Raw genomic sequence first — 20751 nt, 5'->3', positions numbered from 1 at the left:
AGGATAAAAACGCTTGTAAGATGCGGCTAATTGGAGTCACCATTGTAGCCTTCTAAGTCTCTAAAACAACTTCAAAACCCTCCAACGTTTTATACACACACTGCAAGTATATATATCATGTGGTAACAGACACATTCATTACAATATGTAATATGTACAATATACACACTGCAAGTATATATATAATATAGTAACACACACATTCATAACAATTTAAAATATGTACAATATACACACTGCAAGTATATATATATAATGTAGTAACACACGACTTCATAACAATATAAAATATGTACAATATACACATATTGCAAGTATATATAAATAATGTAGTAAAAGACACCTTCAAAACAATATGTACACAATACACACTGTAAGTATAATTATAATGTAGTAACACACACCTTCATAACAATATGTAATATGTACAATATACACAGTGTAAGTATATATATATATATATATATATATATATATATATATATATATATATATATATATATATATATATATATATAATGTATTAACACCTTCATAACAATATGAAATATGTACAATATACACACTGCAAGTATATATATAATATAGTAACAGACACCTTCATAACAATATGTACAATATACACACTGCAAGTATATATATCATGTAGTAACAGACATCTTCATAAAAATATGTAAAATGTACAATATACACACTGCAAGTGTATATATATATATATATATATATATACATATATATATATATATATATATATATATATACAGATATATATATATATATATAAATATATATATATATATATCTGTATACACCGTATTTTCCGCACTATAAGGCGCACCGGATTATAAGGCGCACCTTCAATGAATGGCCTATTTTAAAACTTTGTTCATATATAAGGCGCACTGCATTATAAGGTGCATAGAATAGATGCTACAGTAGAGGCTGGGGTTACGTTATGCATCCTTTAGATGGAGCTGCACTAAAGGGAATGTCAACAAAACAGTCAGATAGGTCAGTCAAACGTTATTAATAGATTACAAACCAGCGTTCTGACAACTCCGTTCACTCCCAAAATGAATAAACAGCTGTTTTATTATTTTCTCCGATTCAATAAACACGTAAAAAACAGTCTGATACTGTTACGGTTAATTTAAACGTTAGTGCAATCACAATATAGTAACACTCGAAATAGTGCAAAGCAATAATATATCAATAACTCAACGTTGCTCAAACGATAATGTCACACAACACAACACACAAAATAAAAATGTAAAGCTCACTTTATTAAGTTATTCCTCATCCATGAATCCCTCAAATTCTTCTTCTCCAGTGTTCGAATCAAAAAATTGGGAGAATACGACATCTAACATGCCCGGCTCCGTCTCGTTGAAGTCGTCATATATCCCAGCATGCACCGCTCGCTTCTTCTTCTACGAAGGAAAATAAGCTAGGCTGCTGCTTACCGTAGAAGAAGAAGCACACTTCTTCTATGGGGGAAAATAAAGTTGGCGGCTGCTTACTGTAGTTGCGAAACCTCTAGGGCATGTTTAATTCGGACACTGAAGAAGAAGAATTTGAGGGATTCGAGGATAAGGAAAAATTTAATAAAGTGAGCTTTACATGTTTATTTTGCGTGTCTCCTAATAGGAGCCATTTGGGGTCTTTACACACAGAAACGGCACTCCTCCCGCAGTCATATATCCCAGCATGCACCGCGCGCTCCTTCTTATACGGGGGAAAATAGGGTCGGCGGCTGTAGAAGAAGAAGAAGCGTAGAAGAAGTGCGCTTCTTCTTCTAATGAAGTTGGCGGCTGCTTACCGTAGTTGGGAGACATCCATCCATCCATTTCTACCGCTTATTGTGGCTCAATATGGGTCCATATATAAGGTGCCCCGGATTATAAGGCACACTGTCAGCTTTTGAGAAAATTCGAGGTTTTTAGGTGCGCCGTATAGTGTGGAAAATACGGTATATATATATATATATATATATATATATATATATATATATATATATATATATATATATATATATTAGGGGTGTAACGGTACGTGTATTTGTCTCGAACCGTTTCGGTACGGGGGTTTCGGTTCGGCACGCGGGCGTACCGAACAAGTTCGGAAGCAGAAGAAATCTTCACAAACTGCTCTGCTTTCTGCCTCTGTCTCTGCCTCATTGTCCCGCCCACACAACCATCTGATTGGTTACATACAAAGCCAATCACCAGTGCGTATTCAGAGCGATGTAACAGCCAATCAGCAGTGCGTATTCAGACTTCAGAACGATGTAGTCAATGCTTTAGCGTCGAGCAGATATTCTTTTAGCAGGGGAGGAGCGGACTCTACCCAAATTATACTTAACACTTCCCAGTCACAACTATTACAAACATCACTAAGAGCCCGTTGATCTTCTAGAAACTTAAACTGCAGCTCAGCTCGCTCACAGTATAGGCTTGAGATGAAGGCTAATTAGCTTTTAGCGTAACGTTAGCTCATTTTTCTGTGTGTGTGCATGTGCGTGTGTGTGTGTGCGTGTTTTAGGGGCAGCAAACCCCTGTCTGTCTGTTATTTCGTTGAACTCCATTGTGTTTAGGGATGAATAGGCTCTCCTATTGCAGTTGTACTATTTTTCAGCTATAGTTACATGAATCATTAGTAATGTAGCAGCCTAGTTGTGAATAGCAGAGTCCCTGCTATCACATGTTGATAAAAATACAACATTTACATAATAAAAGAAAACTACAGGCTTCCCAAGTGCTGTAATAAATTAAGCATGATGAGTTGACATTAAACAGATTCAATGAAAACTGTTTAATGTTGCACTTTTTATATGTAGCAGAAAGGTTTTTTCATTTTATTTAATCAAAGCAACAACTTGAGGCAGTTTAATGTGGATTAACGTGGGCAGAATTATTATAGTGTTCCCAATGTTAAAAGGATAAAGCCATTGTTTACAAATTTGGTAAATAACCCAAAAATTTATATTTTGTTGATTTCTTAATGTACAGAAAATGAACCGAACCGTGACCTCTAAACCGAGGTACGTACCGAACCGAAATTTTTGTGTACCGTTACACCCCTAATATATATACATATATATATATAAAATATAATGTTTTAACAGACACCTTCATAAAAATATGTACAATATACACATTGCAAGTATATATAGTAGTAACACACACCTACATAACAATATGTAATTAGGCCTGGGCAACATGGCCTAAAAATAAAATCCCTGATTTTTTTTTCACCAAAAATTTGAAGTGTAATTTTTCCAGATCTTTTTGCTCTACTTTTTAAAGAAACCATTGAATACAATTGGCCCAAGCTACGGATGCTCCTGAGGAGCATACTTTTGCTCCTCAGGAGTAAGAGAAGAAGAAAATATATTTTTTAAATTTTTTGCAACAACAACAAAAAATCAAATTCATTGATATATCGCCCATGCCTATGTACAATCTTTACCGTGTTTTGGTCATTTAAAGTGCATTGACTTCTGTTTACATAGCAGCGTACTTCTGACTTCTGGCAACAAATGTGTTTTCCTACTTTGGGATACAAAAGCAAGTGTGTGTTCTAATCATGGCAGATTTGGTAACAAACAACAAAGAAAACTATTTTTGGACAAATGAGAATTCACAACCTAATCCATTTGAATATGAGTATACGGAGGATGAACTACATCTTATAGAAGCCAGCCCGAAGGAGCAGACAGAAGCCGAGAGAGTGAGGTGAAATCGACTTGAAACTGCAAATGTGTAAATTGAATCCAAGCTATTTTGACATAAATGGTGTGCTTACCAAAATAAACCGGAAAAAAAAACTTCCTGGTCAGACAACTGTCCATGGAGTGAGTCACACTTTATATTGATCCCGATACACACAGCACGTCATGCGTGTAATTACAACTACACTACAAAGACTGTCTGTTTAGCTGTGTACAAACAAAACATGAAATAATACTTTACAGATAGTGTAGTATGATTGTTCATGTTTTTCACTCAGTACAGATCAACGTCCTATCATAGTGTTGTGTATTACAACTCAAACGTTTCGTGCTGACGTAGAAACTGGCTTATCGCTTGCCGTAGCTAGCTTTTACAGCTAATACCGTAGTACGCCAATGTTTTATTCCAACTAAGAGTTCCTCAGTTTCCTACACTTTGGTTGATGAAGTATTGTTGACAGTTTTTAGATGCATTTTAAAGTGATTTAGAGGCAAAATGGATTGCTCCCATTAGCTGCATTGCTAGCCACTTACAACTACACGATTTTTACATGTCAGGATGTGAAGAAAAACACAAAAGTTTTGTCCTCGTCTCTCATAATGATTGTGAACGATAGGCAACATTCCAAAAAAAAGTCCAGTTCCCCTTTAAAGACTATATCACATTTGTCTGAATCATTTTGTTCCCGTCTTCAAATAAGTTTTACCGACCCCTTTACCATGCCTTCAAAGTTTTCCACACCGCCAGCGACCACGCGGACGCCAGACGCCTCATCCTTCCTCAGCTTTCCATCCCCAGACAAACTGCTGAAACTGGGGGCCAAAAGAGCAGCGCTAATTGAGCAGCAGGTAAACAAGTTGTGCATAACTGACACACCGGCTGTACATTCCCCCACAGGAACTGCCGTTTCCACTCTTTTAATAGCATTTTAATGCAAAAAAAACCATCAGCTGAGTGCTGTAATACTTTAATAAATCCTCATTTTATTATAGTAATAGCCGATTATTAATATTCTACCTTTTTATGTAATGTACTATTGTGGCCCTGAAACTATTGACAGTATAACCTTGATGTATGAACTTTATGGGTTCTTTAACAGGATTCGTAAATAAAAAATTTTGTATATTGAAGCTAATTTCTCCATTGGAAAATAATGTAAATACAAATAATTGGTTGCAGCCTCGATAAAAGTTATTTTAGTTAGTTTGTTCACTAAGAACACAAAATAAAGTGATATACAGCAACGTGTATCAAACAAACATACCAAGGAGGTGATAAATCACCTATCGCTGTGTTAACAATCTAAAACAACAACAATGACAAACTGAGCTGTGCTGCATGCCCTGCCACAAGTGCGCACACACAGAATTCCTCTTGGTGCCTGCACTAACGATCAGAAATCACAAAAATCCCTAACTTTGACAAGCATATTGCTAAGATAATAAACATTTGAAAAAGGTAAATCCACTTACAGTACATTTAACAACAGCAAAGGAGCAGCTAACAAAAGGAACAATTGGAGGGGTGTGTGTTCTCTTGAAAGAGGCACCGTTGAACGAGGGGTAGTCTTCTCCGCTTTGAAGTAAGTCCGCTCTGACATCTTTTTCCAGAGACGTCCGTTCTCATCACAATTAAAAGGTTTCTGCAGTACGAATCTTTTATAATCTTTTCGATACGAGCAAGCACAAAATGGCTGCCAGCGGGTCACAAATTGAATGAACGAAGCGTTTGTACAAAGAGAGTTGTTAGCACACAGAGGCATATTTGGTCCGATCTCAAATCGGGCCAAATATGCCTTATGATCTTAAATAGAAAGGTACATAAATTGAGGTTTCTAAAAATTTAAGAAATAAATAAATGTTCAGTTTAGGTCAGTGGTTCTCAACCACGGCACATTAATGTGAGCAATCAGTTGTGCAACGGGAAATTATTTCATTTGAATTAATTGGTCTAAAATGATCACAGAAAAACGGGAACGGTAAATACATTTTCGCAAAGTAGGAATATCGTTAATTTGGATATTTTCATAGAGTATAAAAACAAATGTTTACCGTCTTAAAAAATATATTTTTTAAACATAATTAAGAGCCTTCTAAACATGAAATAACACAGAAATTGTAGCTTTGAGTACAATCTACTGTTGGTAATGCAGCGATTGTGGATTTTGACTGTGCGGTTATAGTCTGAGTAATAATCCCGGTTTCGTCACTGTTGTGACGAAACGAGAGCTGAGCCAGAAGGTAAAGCTCTCGGTCTACCGAGCTACTTGTTTCCTCAGAAAGGTGGCTGGCATTTCCCTTAGAGATAGGGTGAAAAGTTCAGTCACCCAAGAGAGACTTGCAGTAGAGCCGCTGCTCTTTGGCTTGGAAAGGAACCAGCTTAGGTGGTTCGGGCATCTCGTGTGGATGCCTCACCAGCGTCTCCCTAGGGAGGTCCAACAGGCCAAGGACCAGATGGGAGGATTACAACTCCTCTCTGGCCTGGGAACGCTTCGGGGAAGTTGGAGGAAGTTGCTAATGTTGCTCTGGAGAGGGAAGTCTGGGGGTCTCTGCTGGAGCTGTTGTCCCCGCGACCCGATTCTGAATAAGCGGTTGACGATGGATGGATGGATAATTTTACAACAAAAAATTTATAAAATTACAGACATTCCTTCCAGGATTTTGATGTTATTTATTTACTGTCGGAAATAACAGTTATCAAGCAATGTTATGATAACAATAGAAAATAAATGAATATAAACAGTTAAAATAAGACTAGTAAACTTAAGTGTTATTGTCATCAACTGTCATTAATGCATATTAATTCATTTTTATTCATCTATTTTATTTGTTGACTGCACCGAGTTAGATCCCAGTGCTGTTATTCCACAAGCTCCTGAAGTTTAAACTTTGTATTTTATCTTACAAAGTCTATAGTTTATCCAACACAGACCGGAAGAAACAATCTCGAACGTTAAATGGTCACTGAATGACATGAGTATCTGTTGTTGTTTGTTAATAAGTACAGTACTTACAGGATTACCATTTTTTAAGACGCAACAAGACCAAAAAAAACCCACATAAACCAGGAATGTCCGAATGTGGTGAAAACCCAAAGGCAGGTCTTCGATTTGGGCGAGACTAATGAACAATTTGACTGGTAGCGGTGTGTTCATATCACATACTGTATACTGCAGATAGCAAGCGGTCTGATAGCTGCCTTTTGTTGCCATGTATTGGCCAACGAAGGTAACTCAACCATTTATTGTACTTGAAAGGAATTTGAGCACAGCATTTAGTTTAATAAACTAAATCCAAACAACCTTATCCAATCCAATCCACTTTATTTATATAGCACATTTAAACAACAAAATGTTTCCAAAGTGCTGCACAACAATATTAAAAACATTAAAATACTATCCTGAGCTCCACCAATGACTGAATAAAAACAAATAATAAAAATAAATAAATATAAAAACAATATAAAATAAATGTGATTTAAAATGATTTTAAGAGTGAAACCAATTAAAACAGTAAATAGAAATCACAATTTTAAAACACAGAGGGCAACAGAGGACCACACAACTCACGTAGTGTTAAAAGCCAGAGAATAAAAATGTGTCTTAAGACGAGACTTAAAACACTCCACTGTGGGAGAAGTTCTAACATGGAGGGGCAGAGTGTTCCAGAGCTTAGGGCCGACCACAGAGAAGGCCCTGTCTCCTCTAGTTTTAAGTCTGGTCTTGGGCACCACGAGCTGGAGCTGGCTCTCGGACCTCAGAGCGCGCGCAGGATTATAAGTTTGGATGAGGTCCGAGATATAATGAGGTGCCAGTCCATGTAAAGATTTAAAAACAAACAGCAATGTTTTAAAATCAATTCTAAAATGAACAGGGAGCCAGTGCAAACTCTGAAGAATTGGGCTTATATGCTGGCGTTTCCTGGCCCCTGTTAAAAGTCTTGCTGCCGCGTTCTGTTCTAACTGCAACTGGGAGAGAGCTTTTTGGCTAATGCCAGCATAAAGTGCATTGCAGTAGTCCAGGCCACTTGAAATAAAAGCATGCACGACTTGTTCAAAAAGGTTAAAAGATAAAAACGGTTTTACCTTTGCTAAAAGACGAAGATGATAAAAACACAATTTTAAAACGCCAGTGACTTGTTTGTCAACCTTCCCTAGTCGTAGTGCAGGGAAAGAAAATCAACCAGCACAAAAATTCAACAGACATGGTTACACATAATACAACCTGCTCATTTAACTTTGTCGATATTGTTTAAAAAAAAAAAAAAAGTCCAATCAACATTAAAAAAAGATTAAAATTACACCCATTTAAACCCATTACAAAGCCTAATGGGAAAAATGCCAAACACACTCGCCACACTTATTCATGTTTAGCACATTTTAGCTGCTTGATATTTTTGATTGGATAAAAAACTTTAGGGAGGTTGTCAGAGAAGTAAACAAGATAGAAGTACAACTTTCACACACTCTTAATAACCAATTATAATAATAATTAAATGTATGTCCATCATATTATGAAAATATGTACTCATATTTATATATATATGTATATGTAAGAATTAAAAAGTTAAAGAACCAATGATTGTCACACACACTAGGTGTGGCGAAAATATTCTCTGCATTTGACCCACCACCCTTGATCACCCCCTGGGAGGCGAGGGGAGTAGTGAGCAGCAGCTGTGATTGGTATTTAACCCCCAATTCCAACCCTTGATGCTGAGTGCCAAGCAGGGAGGTAATGGCTCCCATTTTTATAGTCTTTGGTGTGACTCGGCTGGGGTTTGAACTCACAACCTACCCATCTGTGTATGTGTGTGTGTATGTAAGGTCAGAAAGTTTGGACACCCCTGCTATAAACTATACAATACTGCCATCTAATGTCTTGGACTTGCAACTGTCTCTGCAACTTCATGTCATACCCACAAATGAGACTTGGAAATGTAGTAATGAAACAACTGGACAGCAGTTATCATAATAATCTCATTTTAATGTGGAAATAAATAATGAGATATTATTATCAAAAACAAATATTTATTAACACACACACAAGTAAGCATTGAGTACTGGTAGGAATCCTGGAATTGGTACCGTATAGGTTGAAATGTGACAATCCCCGTCCCTAACTATAGTACATTTAAGACTGAAATTAGGCCAAAATATGAATTAAAGATGCACCAAATACTTGGAGTAAAACCACAAACTTTGAAGCGCCATGTGGTGAGGGATGACTGTATTTACTTGCAAACAAAGTAATTTTGTTCATCTAGCTATGCCACTAATGTACAGTGACAATGAAATACTATCAACTAAATCAAACTGTGGTACGTGTACCACTAAAAGACACGCGGGCTCCATCTAGTAGTACGCCAAAGAATCACTTAATTAAATATTCTAACATAGTGTTACTGTTCAAACTGTGTATAATGTTACAGTGGCCAAAAATATGAAATCAAATTGTTTAATAAAACCTCTGCCTTGTTTTTAATGAATGTAATGTAATTTAATGTTGGTTTTCTGAGGTGGAAAGATTGAGAACAAGTGCACTCGACAGCAGACGGTACATAAATGACCTGTCTCCACCTTTTGCCATTCATACCACTTAGGGATGCGCCGATTAATTGGTAACCGAATATATATGGCAAAAAAAGCCACATTCGGCCTTCGGTGGAATGAGTTAAAAACAAGGCCGAATAGTGGCGTGTGACGCAATTTTTTGACGCGGTGACGCAATCAACCAACGTGCAGTGACGCGGTGACGTTGGGATATGTTGTGTACCTGTATAAGTGTAAGAGGTTACAAGCACACACTTAATTGAGATTTACTTGAGCCTTCTGTTTACATTATTAGCATATCTACTGTGGCTAAGCAGACTTTTGCCAAAAAGACAATAATTCATTCGTTGTGGGTTTATCCACTTTAATGCACTTTATTTTTTTTTGGAATGCATGTTTTGTTTGAAGGCCTAATATAAATGAAAAACATTGTGCTTTTTTTGAAAAGCAAAGGCTACTGGAATATTAAAAAAATGTCAATATTCAATACAAAAATTACTTTATTTGAAAAACTTGTCTAAATATTTATTCTAGGCTATTTATACAATATTAAAAAATTGTGAAAAACTGCATTCATTATTTGGTATTCGGCCTTCGGCCAAGCATTTAAATTTTATTCGGCTTCGGCCACAAATTTTCATTTCGGTGCATCCCTAATACCACTTTTTTGTTTGGTGGTGTGCTATGATATTTATCTAATGTGGCTCAGTAAAGCTTGGTAAACATTGTTTTGGGTCATGGTAATATGAATAATTGACTATTTGTTAAATGTCAAAGATGACACATGAAATGGTTTCTTCCTTGCCCACCGCATTCATCCGTTTTCTACTGCTTGTCCCTTTCGGGGTCGTGGGGGGTGCTGGAGTCTCTCAGCTGCATTCGGTTGGAAGGCGGCGTACACCCTGGACAAGTCCCCATCTCATCACAGGGCCAGCACAGATAGACAACATTCACGCACTAGAGCCTATTTAGTGTTGCCAGTCAACCTATCCCCAGGTGTATGTCTTTGGAGGTGGGAGGGGCCTATCCTAAGGTGTATGTCTTTGGGGGTGGGAGGGGCCTATCCCCAGGTGCATGTCTTTAGAGGTAGGAGAAAGCCAGAGCACCCCGGGGGGAACCCACGCAATCATGGGGAGAACATGCAAACTCCACACAGGAAAACCCCGAGCCCAAGATCGGACCCAGGACCTTCGTATTGTAGGGCACATGTACTAACCGCTGTGTACCGTGTTTCCCTTGCCCGCTGCAAGGGAATAATGTTTTACTAGACATATATTACAAGTCATTTGGTTTGTTAACTACTACTATACTACTACAGTATGCTTAACATCTTAGTTATGTGGTACTCGTACATATTTTATCATCTTGGGGGAATATTATTGTCTTTAAGCTTGTCTTCCACACAAAATGTAACTGCATTGATGATAACTGTGTTCTTCCCTTCTCCGTGGTCAGGTGGATGTTGCAGATGCTATAAAAACAGCCGAAGCCTTTCTCAAAATTTCTTCCGTGTACAAGGAGGACAATAATGACGTGAAGAACGCAGTCTTGGAAAGTGTTGGTGAGTCCGTGGTCAAGCCCTGGTCGAACTTGCAGTTCCATTCTTGCTTTTTTTGGACTCCAGTACATTGTGTTTTGTCTGGAATTGAGCTTTAGATTTTTTTCCCCCTATCGTTCACAATCATGAAAGACAACAACACACTTTTTTACCCCGGAATTTAAAGATGTTAAAAAACACTTGCAAAATGTGGCTAAAGGTAGTCATAGTTGTAGCCTTCAAAACCCTCTAAAACAACTTCAAAACCCTCCAACCTTTTATATACACACTGCAAAAACATTTATAATGTAGTAATAGACGCCGTCATAACAATATTTTTTGTGTACAATATCAATGTCGATTTATTGATTGATTGATGTACAATATACATACTGCAAGTATATATATAATGTAGTGGCACACACTTTCATAACAATATGTAATATGTACAATATACACACTGCAAGTATATATATATATGTATATATATATATATATATATGTATGTATATATATATATAATGTAGTAACACACACCTTCATAAAAATATGCAATATGTACAATATACACACTGCAAGTATATATATATATATATATATGTATATATATGTATAATGTAGTAACAGACACCTTCATAACAATATGTAATATGTACAATATACACACTGCAAGTATATATATAATGTAGTAACACACACCTTCATAACAATATGTAATACGTACAATATACACACTCAAAGTGTATATATATAATGTAGTAACACACACTTTCATAACAATATGTAATATGTACATTATACACACTGCAATTATATATATATATATATATATTTATATCATGTAGTAACACACCATAACAATATGTAATATGTACAATATACAAGACGAGTATATATATATAATGTAGTAACAAACACCTTAACAATATGTAATATGTACAATATACACACTGCAAGTGTATATATATAATGTAGTAACACACACCTTCATAACAATATGTAATGTGTACAATATACACACTGCAAGTATATATATAATGTAGTAACACACACTTTCATAACTATATGTAATATGTATTTATATACACACTGCAAATGTATATATGTCATTTAAAAAATATAATGCATTCAAATCACACATGCGTTTAGCTTTTTTGATTGATTGATTGAAACTTTTATTAGTAGATTGCACAGTACAGTACATATTCCATACAATTGACCACTAAATGGTAACACCCCAATAAGTTTTTGAACTTGTTTAAGTCGGGGTCCAAGTTAATCAATTCATGGCTAATCGCAAGAGTGAAATTACAGGTGGTTAGCTGTTCATGATGCCAAATTTCTTTGGCGTGACCAAAAAAGCATTTTCTGCTGTTGCGGTGATACCACCTCAACTGGCAGCTGCTGCTACCACTACATAATTTTAAAAAATAAGTACAAATTCATTTTCAGATCAGTCTTGTGAGGGTAAAAGTTAATTCGCTATTCAATACTATAAATGCTTACAATTTTGTCTACAGTGTATATCAAATTGTAAGCATTTGGCTATGTATAATAACTATCTGCAGTAGGACATGGCATTACATTTGTTTTAAGTGGCTTTAAAAGGGCAATAAACACAAGGCCCTTATGCCATAGGGAGGCCTTTTCACTCCAATAAAATCCTTCTTCGTGCTACTAATGATGCAAAGCCGATACTATCCCTTAAATCCGTGGTAGGGAACCTATGGCTCCAGGGCCTAATATGGCTTTTTTGATGACCACACCTGTCTCTCAGATAAATCTTAGCTGACATTGCTTAACACGGTAAATAATGAATAATTCCGCTGGTAATCACAGTGTCAAAAATAACGTTCAAAATATAAAACATTCTCATGCATTTTAATCCATTGTCAAAATTATGCAGCAATAGAGAAACGTACAACATAGAATTGGTGAAAAACTGAGGTGGAAAGTACAAACCCCGTTTCCATATGAGTTGGGAAATTGTGTTAGATGTAAATATAAACAGAATACAATGATTTGCAAATCCTTTCCAACCCATATTCAGTTGAATATGCTGCAAAGACAACATATTTGATGTTCAAACTGATAAACTTTTTTTTTTTTTTTTTTTTTACAAATAATCATCAACTTTAGAATTTGATGCCAGCAACACGTGACAAGGAAGTTGGGAAAGGTGGCAATAAATACTGATAAAGTTGAGGAATGCTCATCAAACACTTATTTGGAACGTCCCACAGGTGTGCAGGCTAATTGGGAACAGGTGGGTGCCATGATTGGCTGTAAAAGCAGCTTCCCAAAAAATGCTAAGTCGTTCACAAGAAAGGATGGGGTGAGGTACACCCCTTTGTTTACAACTGCGTGAGCAAATAATCAAACAGTTTAAGAACAATGTTTCTTAAAATGTAATCGCAAGAAATTTAGGGATTTCAACATCTATGGTCCATAATATCATCAAAAGTTTCAGAGAATCTGGAGAAATCACTTCACGTAAGCGGCATGGCCGGAAACCAACATTGAATGACCGTGACCTTCGGTCCCTCAGACGGCACTGTATCAAAAACCGACATCAATCTATAAAGGATATCACCACATGGGCTCAGGAACACTTCAGAAAACCACTGTCACTAAATACAGTTGGTTGCTACATCTGTAAGTGCAAGATGAAGCTCTACTATGCAAAGCGAAAGCCATTTATCAACAACATCCAGAAGCGCCGCCGGCTTGTCTGGGCCTGGGATCATCTAAGATGGATGGATGGATGATGAAAAGTGTTGTGTGGTCTGACGAGTCCCCATTTCAAATTGTTTTTGGAAATATTCGACATTGTGTCATCCAGACCATAGGGGAAGCGAACCATCCAGACTGCTATCGACGCAAAGTTCAAAGGCCAGCATCTGTGATGGTATGGGGGTGCATTAGTGCCCAAGGCATGGGTAACTTGCACATCTGTGAATGCACCATTAATGCTAAAAGGTACATACAGGTTTTGGAACAACATATGCTGCCATCTAAGCGCCGTCCTTTTTCATGAACGCCCCTGCTTATTTCAACAAGACAATTCCAAGCCACATTCAGCACGTGTTACGACAGCGTGGCTTTCTAAATAAAGAGTGTGGGTACTTTCCTGGCCCACCTGCAGTCCAGACCTGTCTCCCATGGAAAATGTGTGGCGCATTATGAAGCGTAAAATACGACAGCAGAAACCCCGGACTATTGAACGACTGAAGCTCTACATAAAACAAGAATGGTAAAGAATTCCACTTTCAAAGCTTCAACAATTAGTTTCCTCAGTTTTCAAACGTTTATTTTGAGTGTTGTTAAAAGAAAAGGTGATGTAACACAGTGGTGAACATGCCCTTTCCCAACTACTTTGGCACGTATTGCAGCCATGAAATTCTAAGTTAATTATTATTCGCAAAAAAAAAAAACTATGATTTTGAACATCAAATATTAAAGATTTAAGATTATTTTATCGTCAATTCTTTAACATGCACAAGACACAAGAACTGAAAATTACATTTTTGGCAGAGTCCAACTAAGAGCAGACATACGTGACAGGGAGACAAGACGGGACCGCCAACGGATCAGCCATTTTTACGGCGCTCCTTTAAAAAAGTGATATTGGGAAAAGGGGGAAGAGTAAAAAAAAAAAACACGGGGGGGTGGGGGGTCCAGACGGAGTCCAAAGGAAAAAAACTAATTTGCCATAGCACACATAAACATATTACATATAATCACAACTACTCGCAACAGAGGGGGGGGGGGGGGGGGGGGGAGCTGGGGCCCTGGAGGCCAGCCTGCTGCTATAAAGCGCTGTTCAGCCGTCCATCAGCCCAAAGGGGAATTAAGCGGTGGTGAAGGCGTTGGGTGGGGGTGGGTAGTGTGTTTGTATATATGCCCATAGTCTTTGGGTGAAGTGAAGTAGTGTTCATGAGCCCAGGGTCGTTCTGCATGCAATGCAAGCAAAGTTCGACTTGCGGGTGTCGTTTAGGAGGGAGGGAAGTCAAAAGCGTCCATCTTTGAGATTCCTCAGGGTATGATTACAGGCCATTCGGGGGAGTCAAATCGTAGATAAAGATTGTTGTTTTTTCTCGAGCAGGCATTACAATGGCTTGCCTGTTCTATTCGTCCATGCTGGTTGCTCTCATATCCAATCTTTCCTTTTCAAGCTTCTCCATGATGTGATCCATCTTGCGATTCAGTTCAGATATCGCCCCAGACTGTGATCCCACAGCCCGACACAATCCGTCCATTGCGACGAACAGCCTTTGGGCTCCTTGAGTGGCTGCCATCATCTTACGAATTTACGATACACCAAAGCAATGCCCAGCCCAATCAGCAGGTGCCCCGCGATCATGGTTCCAAATAGGTAGATGTCTTCCACGTCCTCGATGGAAAGGACTGAGAGGCACATGATTCTCCATTTGTCCCAGGAATCTCTCACGTACCCCGCAGCAATGGTTCCGTCAGGGCAGCCAGGCTCCCCCGAACCTCTTTTCCTCATCGAAAAGATTTTGTCAATAGAGTCAAGAGTCCAGCTAATCGATTCCATGTCTGATGTTTAGATCTGGAGGACAGCGCAAAGAAAGAGGCTTCAAAAAAGTTTAGACAAGACAAAGAGAGCAAGCAAGGAAAAGACGGGAGGAGAAAAAAAATGCGACCGCCCCCACCAGAGGCAAGACAGAAAGTATCTTGTCTTTGTAGTGCATTCATTTGAATATGGGTTGAAAAGGATTTGCAAGTCATTGTATTCCGTTTATATTTACATCCAACACAATTTCCCAACTTATATGGAAACAGGGTTTTGTATCATTCACGTACAGATTGCAGTTCCCTTAAGACTGACAGTAATGAAATGTTTCTTCCACAGATGCCCTTCTGAAGAAAGTCTTCTCCTCATCTTCCGTGGTTGGCTACAACTTTGTGTCCTCTTTGCTGGTGCTGTTGGGACTTATTAAGGTGGGCTCGCCGTCCCGTGTGGTCCTTTCCCTCGCCACACTTAACATTTTCCTCTCATCCCGCCCGTTGTCAGAGCGAGGAGAAGGTGAAGCCGGTGCTGGTGGTGGCCGGTCACCTGCAGGCCTTGGAGCACGCCGTTCGCCAGGACTACTTCCCCACGGAGAGCAAGGCCGTGCTGAAGGCCTTCATGTCCCGGTAAGGGCGTGACAGAATGAGCCAGTCAGCAAGCAGCTTCCAGGTATAAAACTCTGTGCCATCCTCATCCCGTCTTCAGGGCGGAAGCATTACTGTGTATGAATGTTATCACACCTGGTGTGCTTTTATTCACAAAACATGTGCATTTTCCTCTTTAATGTAACTTCTCAATGCATTGCAACTTTCATTCATTTCAGGTGAGTGAGATATATATTTTGTTAATAGCGTAACTTTCGGACTTTAAGCCGCTACATTTCTCCTGCGGCTTATAATTTTATGGATTTTTCTTCGGCCATAATGCAAATAGTTAAAAAGAAACAAGCAAAGACACTGGATAGGTGTGTTCTTGTTTGCACTATAGCGGCATTTTTTGCATAAGTTTATTCACTGCAGGTGCTGTATTGCCCTTCTGTATAGACCAGTGGTTCTTAACCTGGGTTCGATCGAACCCTAGGGGTTTGGTGAGTCAGGCTCTGGGGTTCGGTGGAGGTCAAGACACACCGACTCATCGTGTAAATAAAAACTTCTTTGTATCGGCGTATTGTGGATACCCCCAAACAATGTTCCCTCTAATTTTCTCTCTGAAATGCAGGTGTGTAATTTGTTGTGAGTTCATGCACAGTGTTGGTTTTGTTCTTTGAACAAGGTGATATTTGTGCACGGTTCATTTTGTGCAACAGTATAAAAACATTGTCTTTAATTTGAAAGAAATAATAATTTCATTTTCACTAAAGAAGGGTTCGGTGAATGCGTATATGAAACTGGTGGGGTTCGGTACCTCCAACAAGGTTAAGAACCGCTGGTATAGACTGAGTTTTCAACCGGAACTAGAAGTGCCATTCCGTCTTCTAAGTTTCCATAGCGTTTCTACTCATATGAATTTTTCATTCATCACTCCAAGCAACGTTTGTAAGTTTTACAATATAACTAAAACAATTCTTACTTACTAAAGCATCCCATGTGTGATGTCTGCAGGAGTGTTTCATGCATATTACCAGGAATTGATTAACGTGGACCAGACTTAAACAAGTTGAAAAACTTATTCAGGTGTTACCATTTAGTGGTTAGTTGTACGGTAAATGTACTGAACTGTGCAATCTACTAATAAAAGTTTCAATCAATCAATATTTGTAATGAAGCCGGCGCCGTTAGTATTCGCTAATATGCTAACACGTTTACAAGTCTCTGTGTTAATATTATTAACTTGCAATGGCATTCTTTTTGTATTGTTTTTCACCAAAATGTAAGCATGGAGTTATTGAGTCTGTTTAGCTGATTGGAGAGCTAGCTTGCGCAGCCAGTGGGTCCATGACCATGACTTCTGCTTTGTTTGATCAGCCGTTTTACTGCCGTGTTACAAACACTGTTTGGAAACAATTAATGAACATTTACGGAATATTTCTGTGTAAATAACTCATTTCACAACATTTATATCTGCCACTTATAGGTCTGGCTAATATGAAGAAAAATATGTTTTTCTTCTAAAGTTTAGTTTTGTCACCGATTCTGTTCATAACTTTTGTGGACAGAATTTCTCGACGCAGTCAGGGCGCTGAGGGGATCCGTTTTGGTGGCTGCAAGAGTAGGTCTCTGCTTTTTGCAGATGATGTGGTCCTGATGGCTTCATCTGGCCAGGATCTTCAGCTCTTACTGGATCGAGTCACAGCCGAGTGTGAAGCGACCGGGATGAGAATAAGCACCTCCAAGTCCGAGTCCATGGTTCTCGCCCAGAAAAGGGTGGAGTGCCATCTCCGGGTTGGGTAGGCTACCCTGCCCCAAGTGGAGGAGTTCAAGTACCTCGGAGTCTTGTTCACGAGTGAGGGAAGAGTGGATGGTGAGATGGACAGGCGGCGTCTTCAGTAATGCGGACGTTGTACCGATCCGTTGTGGTGAAGAAGGAGCTGAGCCGGAAGGCAAAGCTCTCAATTTACCAGTCGATCTACGTTCCCATCCTCACCTATGGTCATGAGCTTTGGGTTATGACCCAAAGGACAAGATCACGTGTATAAGCGGCCCAAATGAGTTTCCTCCGCCGGGTGGCGGGTCTCTCCCTTAGAGATAGGGTGAGAAGCTCTGTCATCCGGGAGGAACTCAAAGTAAAGCCGCTGCTCTTCCACATGGAGAGGAGCCAGATGAGGTGGTCCTGGCATCTGGTCAGGATGCTGCCCAAACGCCTCCCGAGGGAAGTGTTTACAGCACGTCCAACCGGTAGGAGGCCACAGGGAAGACCCAGGACACGTTGGGAAGACTATGTCTCCCGGCTGGCCTGGGAACGCCTTGGGATCCCCCGGGAAGAGCTGGACCACCTGGCTGGGGAGAGGGAAGTCTGGGCTTCCCTGCTTAGGCTGCTTCCCCCGCGACCCCACCTCGGATAAGCGGAAGAAGATGGATAGAGTTTAGTGGGTGTGGCTTATATGCAAAAAGTTTAAAAATAAAATACCTTTGACTTTGTTGTCCTCGAACGGCAGACGACGAGGTAGAGAAGGGAAGGCAAGCAGAGGGAGGGTAAGTGGGTGTGTCTTTCCTCTCTGTTAGAAGTCTAAGTCCACAGCAAATCCCTCCTTCTTCCCAGACTGGTTTGTTGTCTTCCTTGAACTCATATTGAGTAGGCAAAATAGGCAAAACTTGAAAAGAAACACACTGAAGGACTGAGAGGTGGCGACCGAGTAGTGGACTGTGTGAACAGGGCGTGTTGTAGGGGGCTCCGCCTCGCCAAAATGCCGCACCCCGTACTGCACAGGAAGTGACATCATCAAAGTGAATGAAGGAAGAGGCATATTTGGTGCGATTTGACGCTCGGCCAATCGATGATTCTGTGTATTTGCATTATTCCATTTGCGAAAAATAGTTGTGTTTGTACTATTCCGTTTTGGTCGGACATTTTGGAAACCCCAGGTTCAATTGTATATTCTGATGGCGTTTCTTTCTTGGTTCAGCCACAGCCCTTGTGCAAGGTGAAATACTGTACTAGTTAGGGTAGTAGTAGTAAACCGTGGTCCCACACGGTCACAGTTGCGTGTTTGTCACCCGCAGAAAAAACCAGGCTTTGGAGTCGTGTGGCACCTCTCGGCACAAGCTGCAGTCCACCCTCACAGCTGAGAGCTGAGAGCTGTGGACACAACTCCTATTTCACCCACGGACACTTGGGAGCCAGCACAGCACGCGTTTGCTCAAATTGTGGTAAAAAAGTGAAGTCGAGCAGCGATGTTGTCCTTCGGTGAGTCACTTGAGCTTTGGACCTGGCTGCTTGTTGACCCGCAGTCAGGTCAGTGTTGCGCAACACTCAGACCAACATTGGATGAAAAAAGAAACTAAGTGCTGGAAACACTGTCTTGTACAAAACACTTGAAGGGTACAGTTCTCTTTTAAATTTGCATGTTTAGGGTTCCTATTTTCTCATGTGTGTACTGTTGAATAGAAGTCTTTTCTGCCTTCAATCAGGCACCAGCTGAAATAAAATGAAGTGTTTTTCATCCCCTGCTTTGTTTTACATTTATTATTACTCATAACATGTCTCATGTCGTGTACTTGTCACTTTCAGGTTTTCCTGCAAAATAACCTCTTCAATAGTCTACATGTGTATAGAAAACATTTGAGGTTTGTGTTAGCAAGATCACTTTTTATCCTGTTTTTTATTGTTTATCATGTTTTTGTTCCGCCATGTTATGACTTCATTGTAATGACAGCTTGAATTTTTCTTCACAATATTGGAATGTTTTTCCCAACTGGGTTTTCCAAGAACTTGATTTTTCTTACCAAAAATAAGTGTATTGCATTTTCTTAAAATTTCAACATAACATTTTAGACTTTATTTTCTTAAAATAACAACTTTTTTCCTCGTACGAGTCACCCTTTTACCTATTAATATTATATTTTTGACAAATTACCATTTTATTCTCTTAAACCTTTTTCTTGCTAGATTACAACTTTTACTCTTTATACTAAGGGACCAAATGTCCCTTTGGGACAGAGGACCCTATTGTATTTCTAAGGTTTTATTATTCTTTATTATTCCGCCGCCTCTTTGAGCTGTAATTTGACCCTCTTAACATGCTTCAAAACTCACCATATCTGACAAACACATCAGGACTGGCGAAAATTGCCATCCAATAAAAAAAACAAACCCCAAAACTCAAAATTGCGCTCTAGCGCCCCCTAGGGAAAAAAACACAGACAAAACTGCTTGTAACTTCCGTTAGGAATGTCGTAGAGACATGAAACAAAAACTTCTATGTCGGTCTGACTTAGACCTAGATTTCGTACATTGACATCCGTCAGCAAAAATCAACAGGAAGTTGCCAAAACCCCCTGCAAAACAAAATGTTCCTAAAAAAATTCATTTTTGCCTCTGAGCTGTAATTTGACCCCCTTAAAATACTTCAAAACTCACCAAACTCACGCATCGGGACTGGTGAAAATTGCGATCTAATAAAAAAAAAAAAAAAACTCAAAATTGCGCTCCCTAGGAATAAAACACAGACAAAACTGCTCTTGGGAACAAAACACCAACCTACATTTCATTCATTTACATACTTCAGCAAAAATCAACATAAAGTTGGCAATCACCCCTTCAAAACAAAAGTTTTGTAAAAACCTGTCACCTTTTTTCAAACATTATCTTCTCAGAGCGCTTTGTTGTGTCGGCTTCAAACTTGCAGAGGAAAGAGATTGAACCCTTCAGATTAAAAGTTGCGCAAAGAGTTTTTGTAACTGCTCCGGTTTTGATTTTACAAGCCTTCAAAGAACTGCTGCTGTCTCAAGATGGCCGCTTAA

General features: G+C 39.0%; 1 protein-coding gene across 2 annotated transcripts in view; it reads left to right on the top strand.

Moving 5' to 3' along the window:
• Nucleotides 1-19451, top strand: part of rangap1a (RAN GTPase activating protein 1a) — a 55468-nt gene extending 36017 nt beyond the window's left edge. The window contains exons 12-16 of one of the 2 annotated variants that reach the window (XM_061884524.1): nucleotides 4463-4579; nucleotides 10737-10842; nucleotides 15695-15783; nucleotides 15857-15978; nucleotides 19012-19451. In XM_061884524.1, coding sequence (XP_061740508.1) covers nucleotides 4463-4579; nucleotides 10737-10842; nucleotides 15695-15783; nucleotides 15857-15978; nucleotides 19012-19084 — 507 coding nt within the window. In that variant the 3' untranslated portion in view covers nucleotides 19085-19451. Of the gene's footprint in view, nucleotides 1-4462; nucleotides 4580-10736; nucleotides 10843-15694; nucleotides 15784-15856; nucleotides 16022-19011 lie in introns of both variants that reach the window. The other variant, XM_061884525.1, reaches the window with a different exon arrangement.
• Nucleotides 19452-20751: the final 1300 nt, after the last annotated feature.

Source organism: Nerophis ophidion, linkage group LG23 (assembly GCF_033978795.1).
Source record: "Nerophis ophidion isolate RoL-2023_Sa linkage group LG23, RoL_Noph_v1.0, whole genome shotgun sequence".
NCBI lineage: Eukaryota > Metazoa > Chordata > Actinopteri > Syngnathiformes > Syngnathidae > Nerophis > Nerophis ophidion.
Note: the sequence above shows the minus strand (reverse complement) of the source record. Positions and strands in the feature narration are given on the sequence as shown.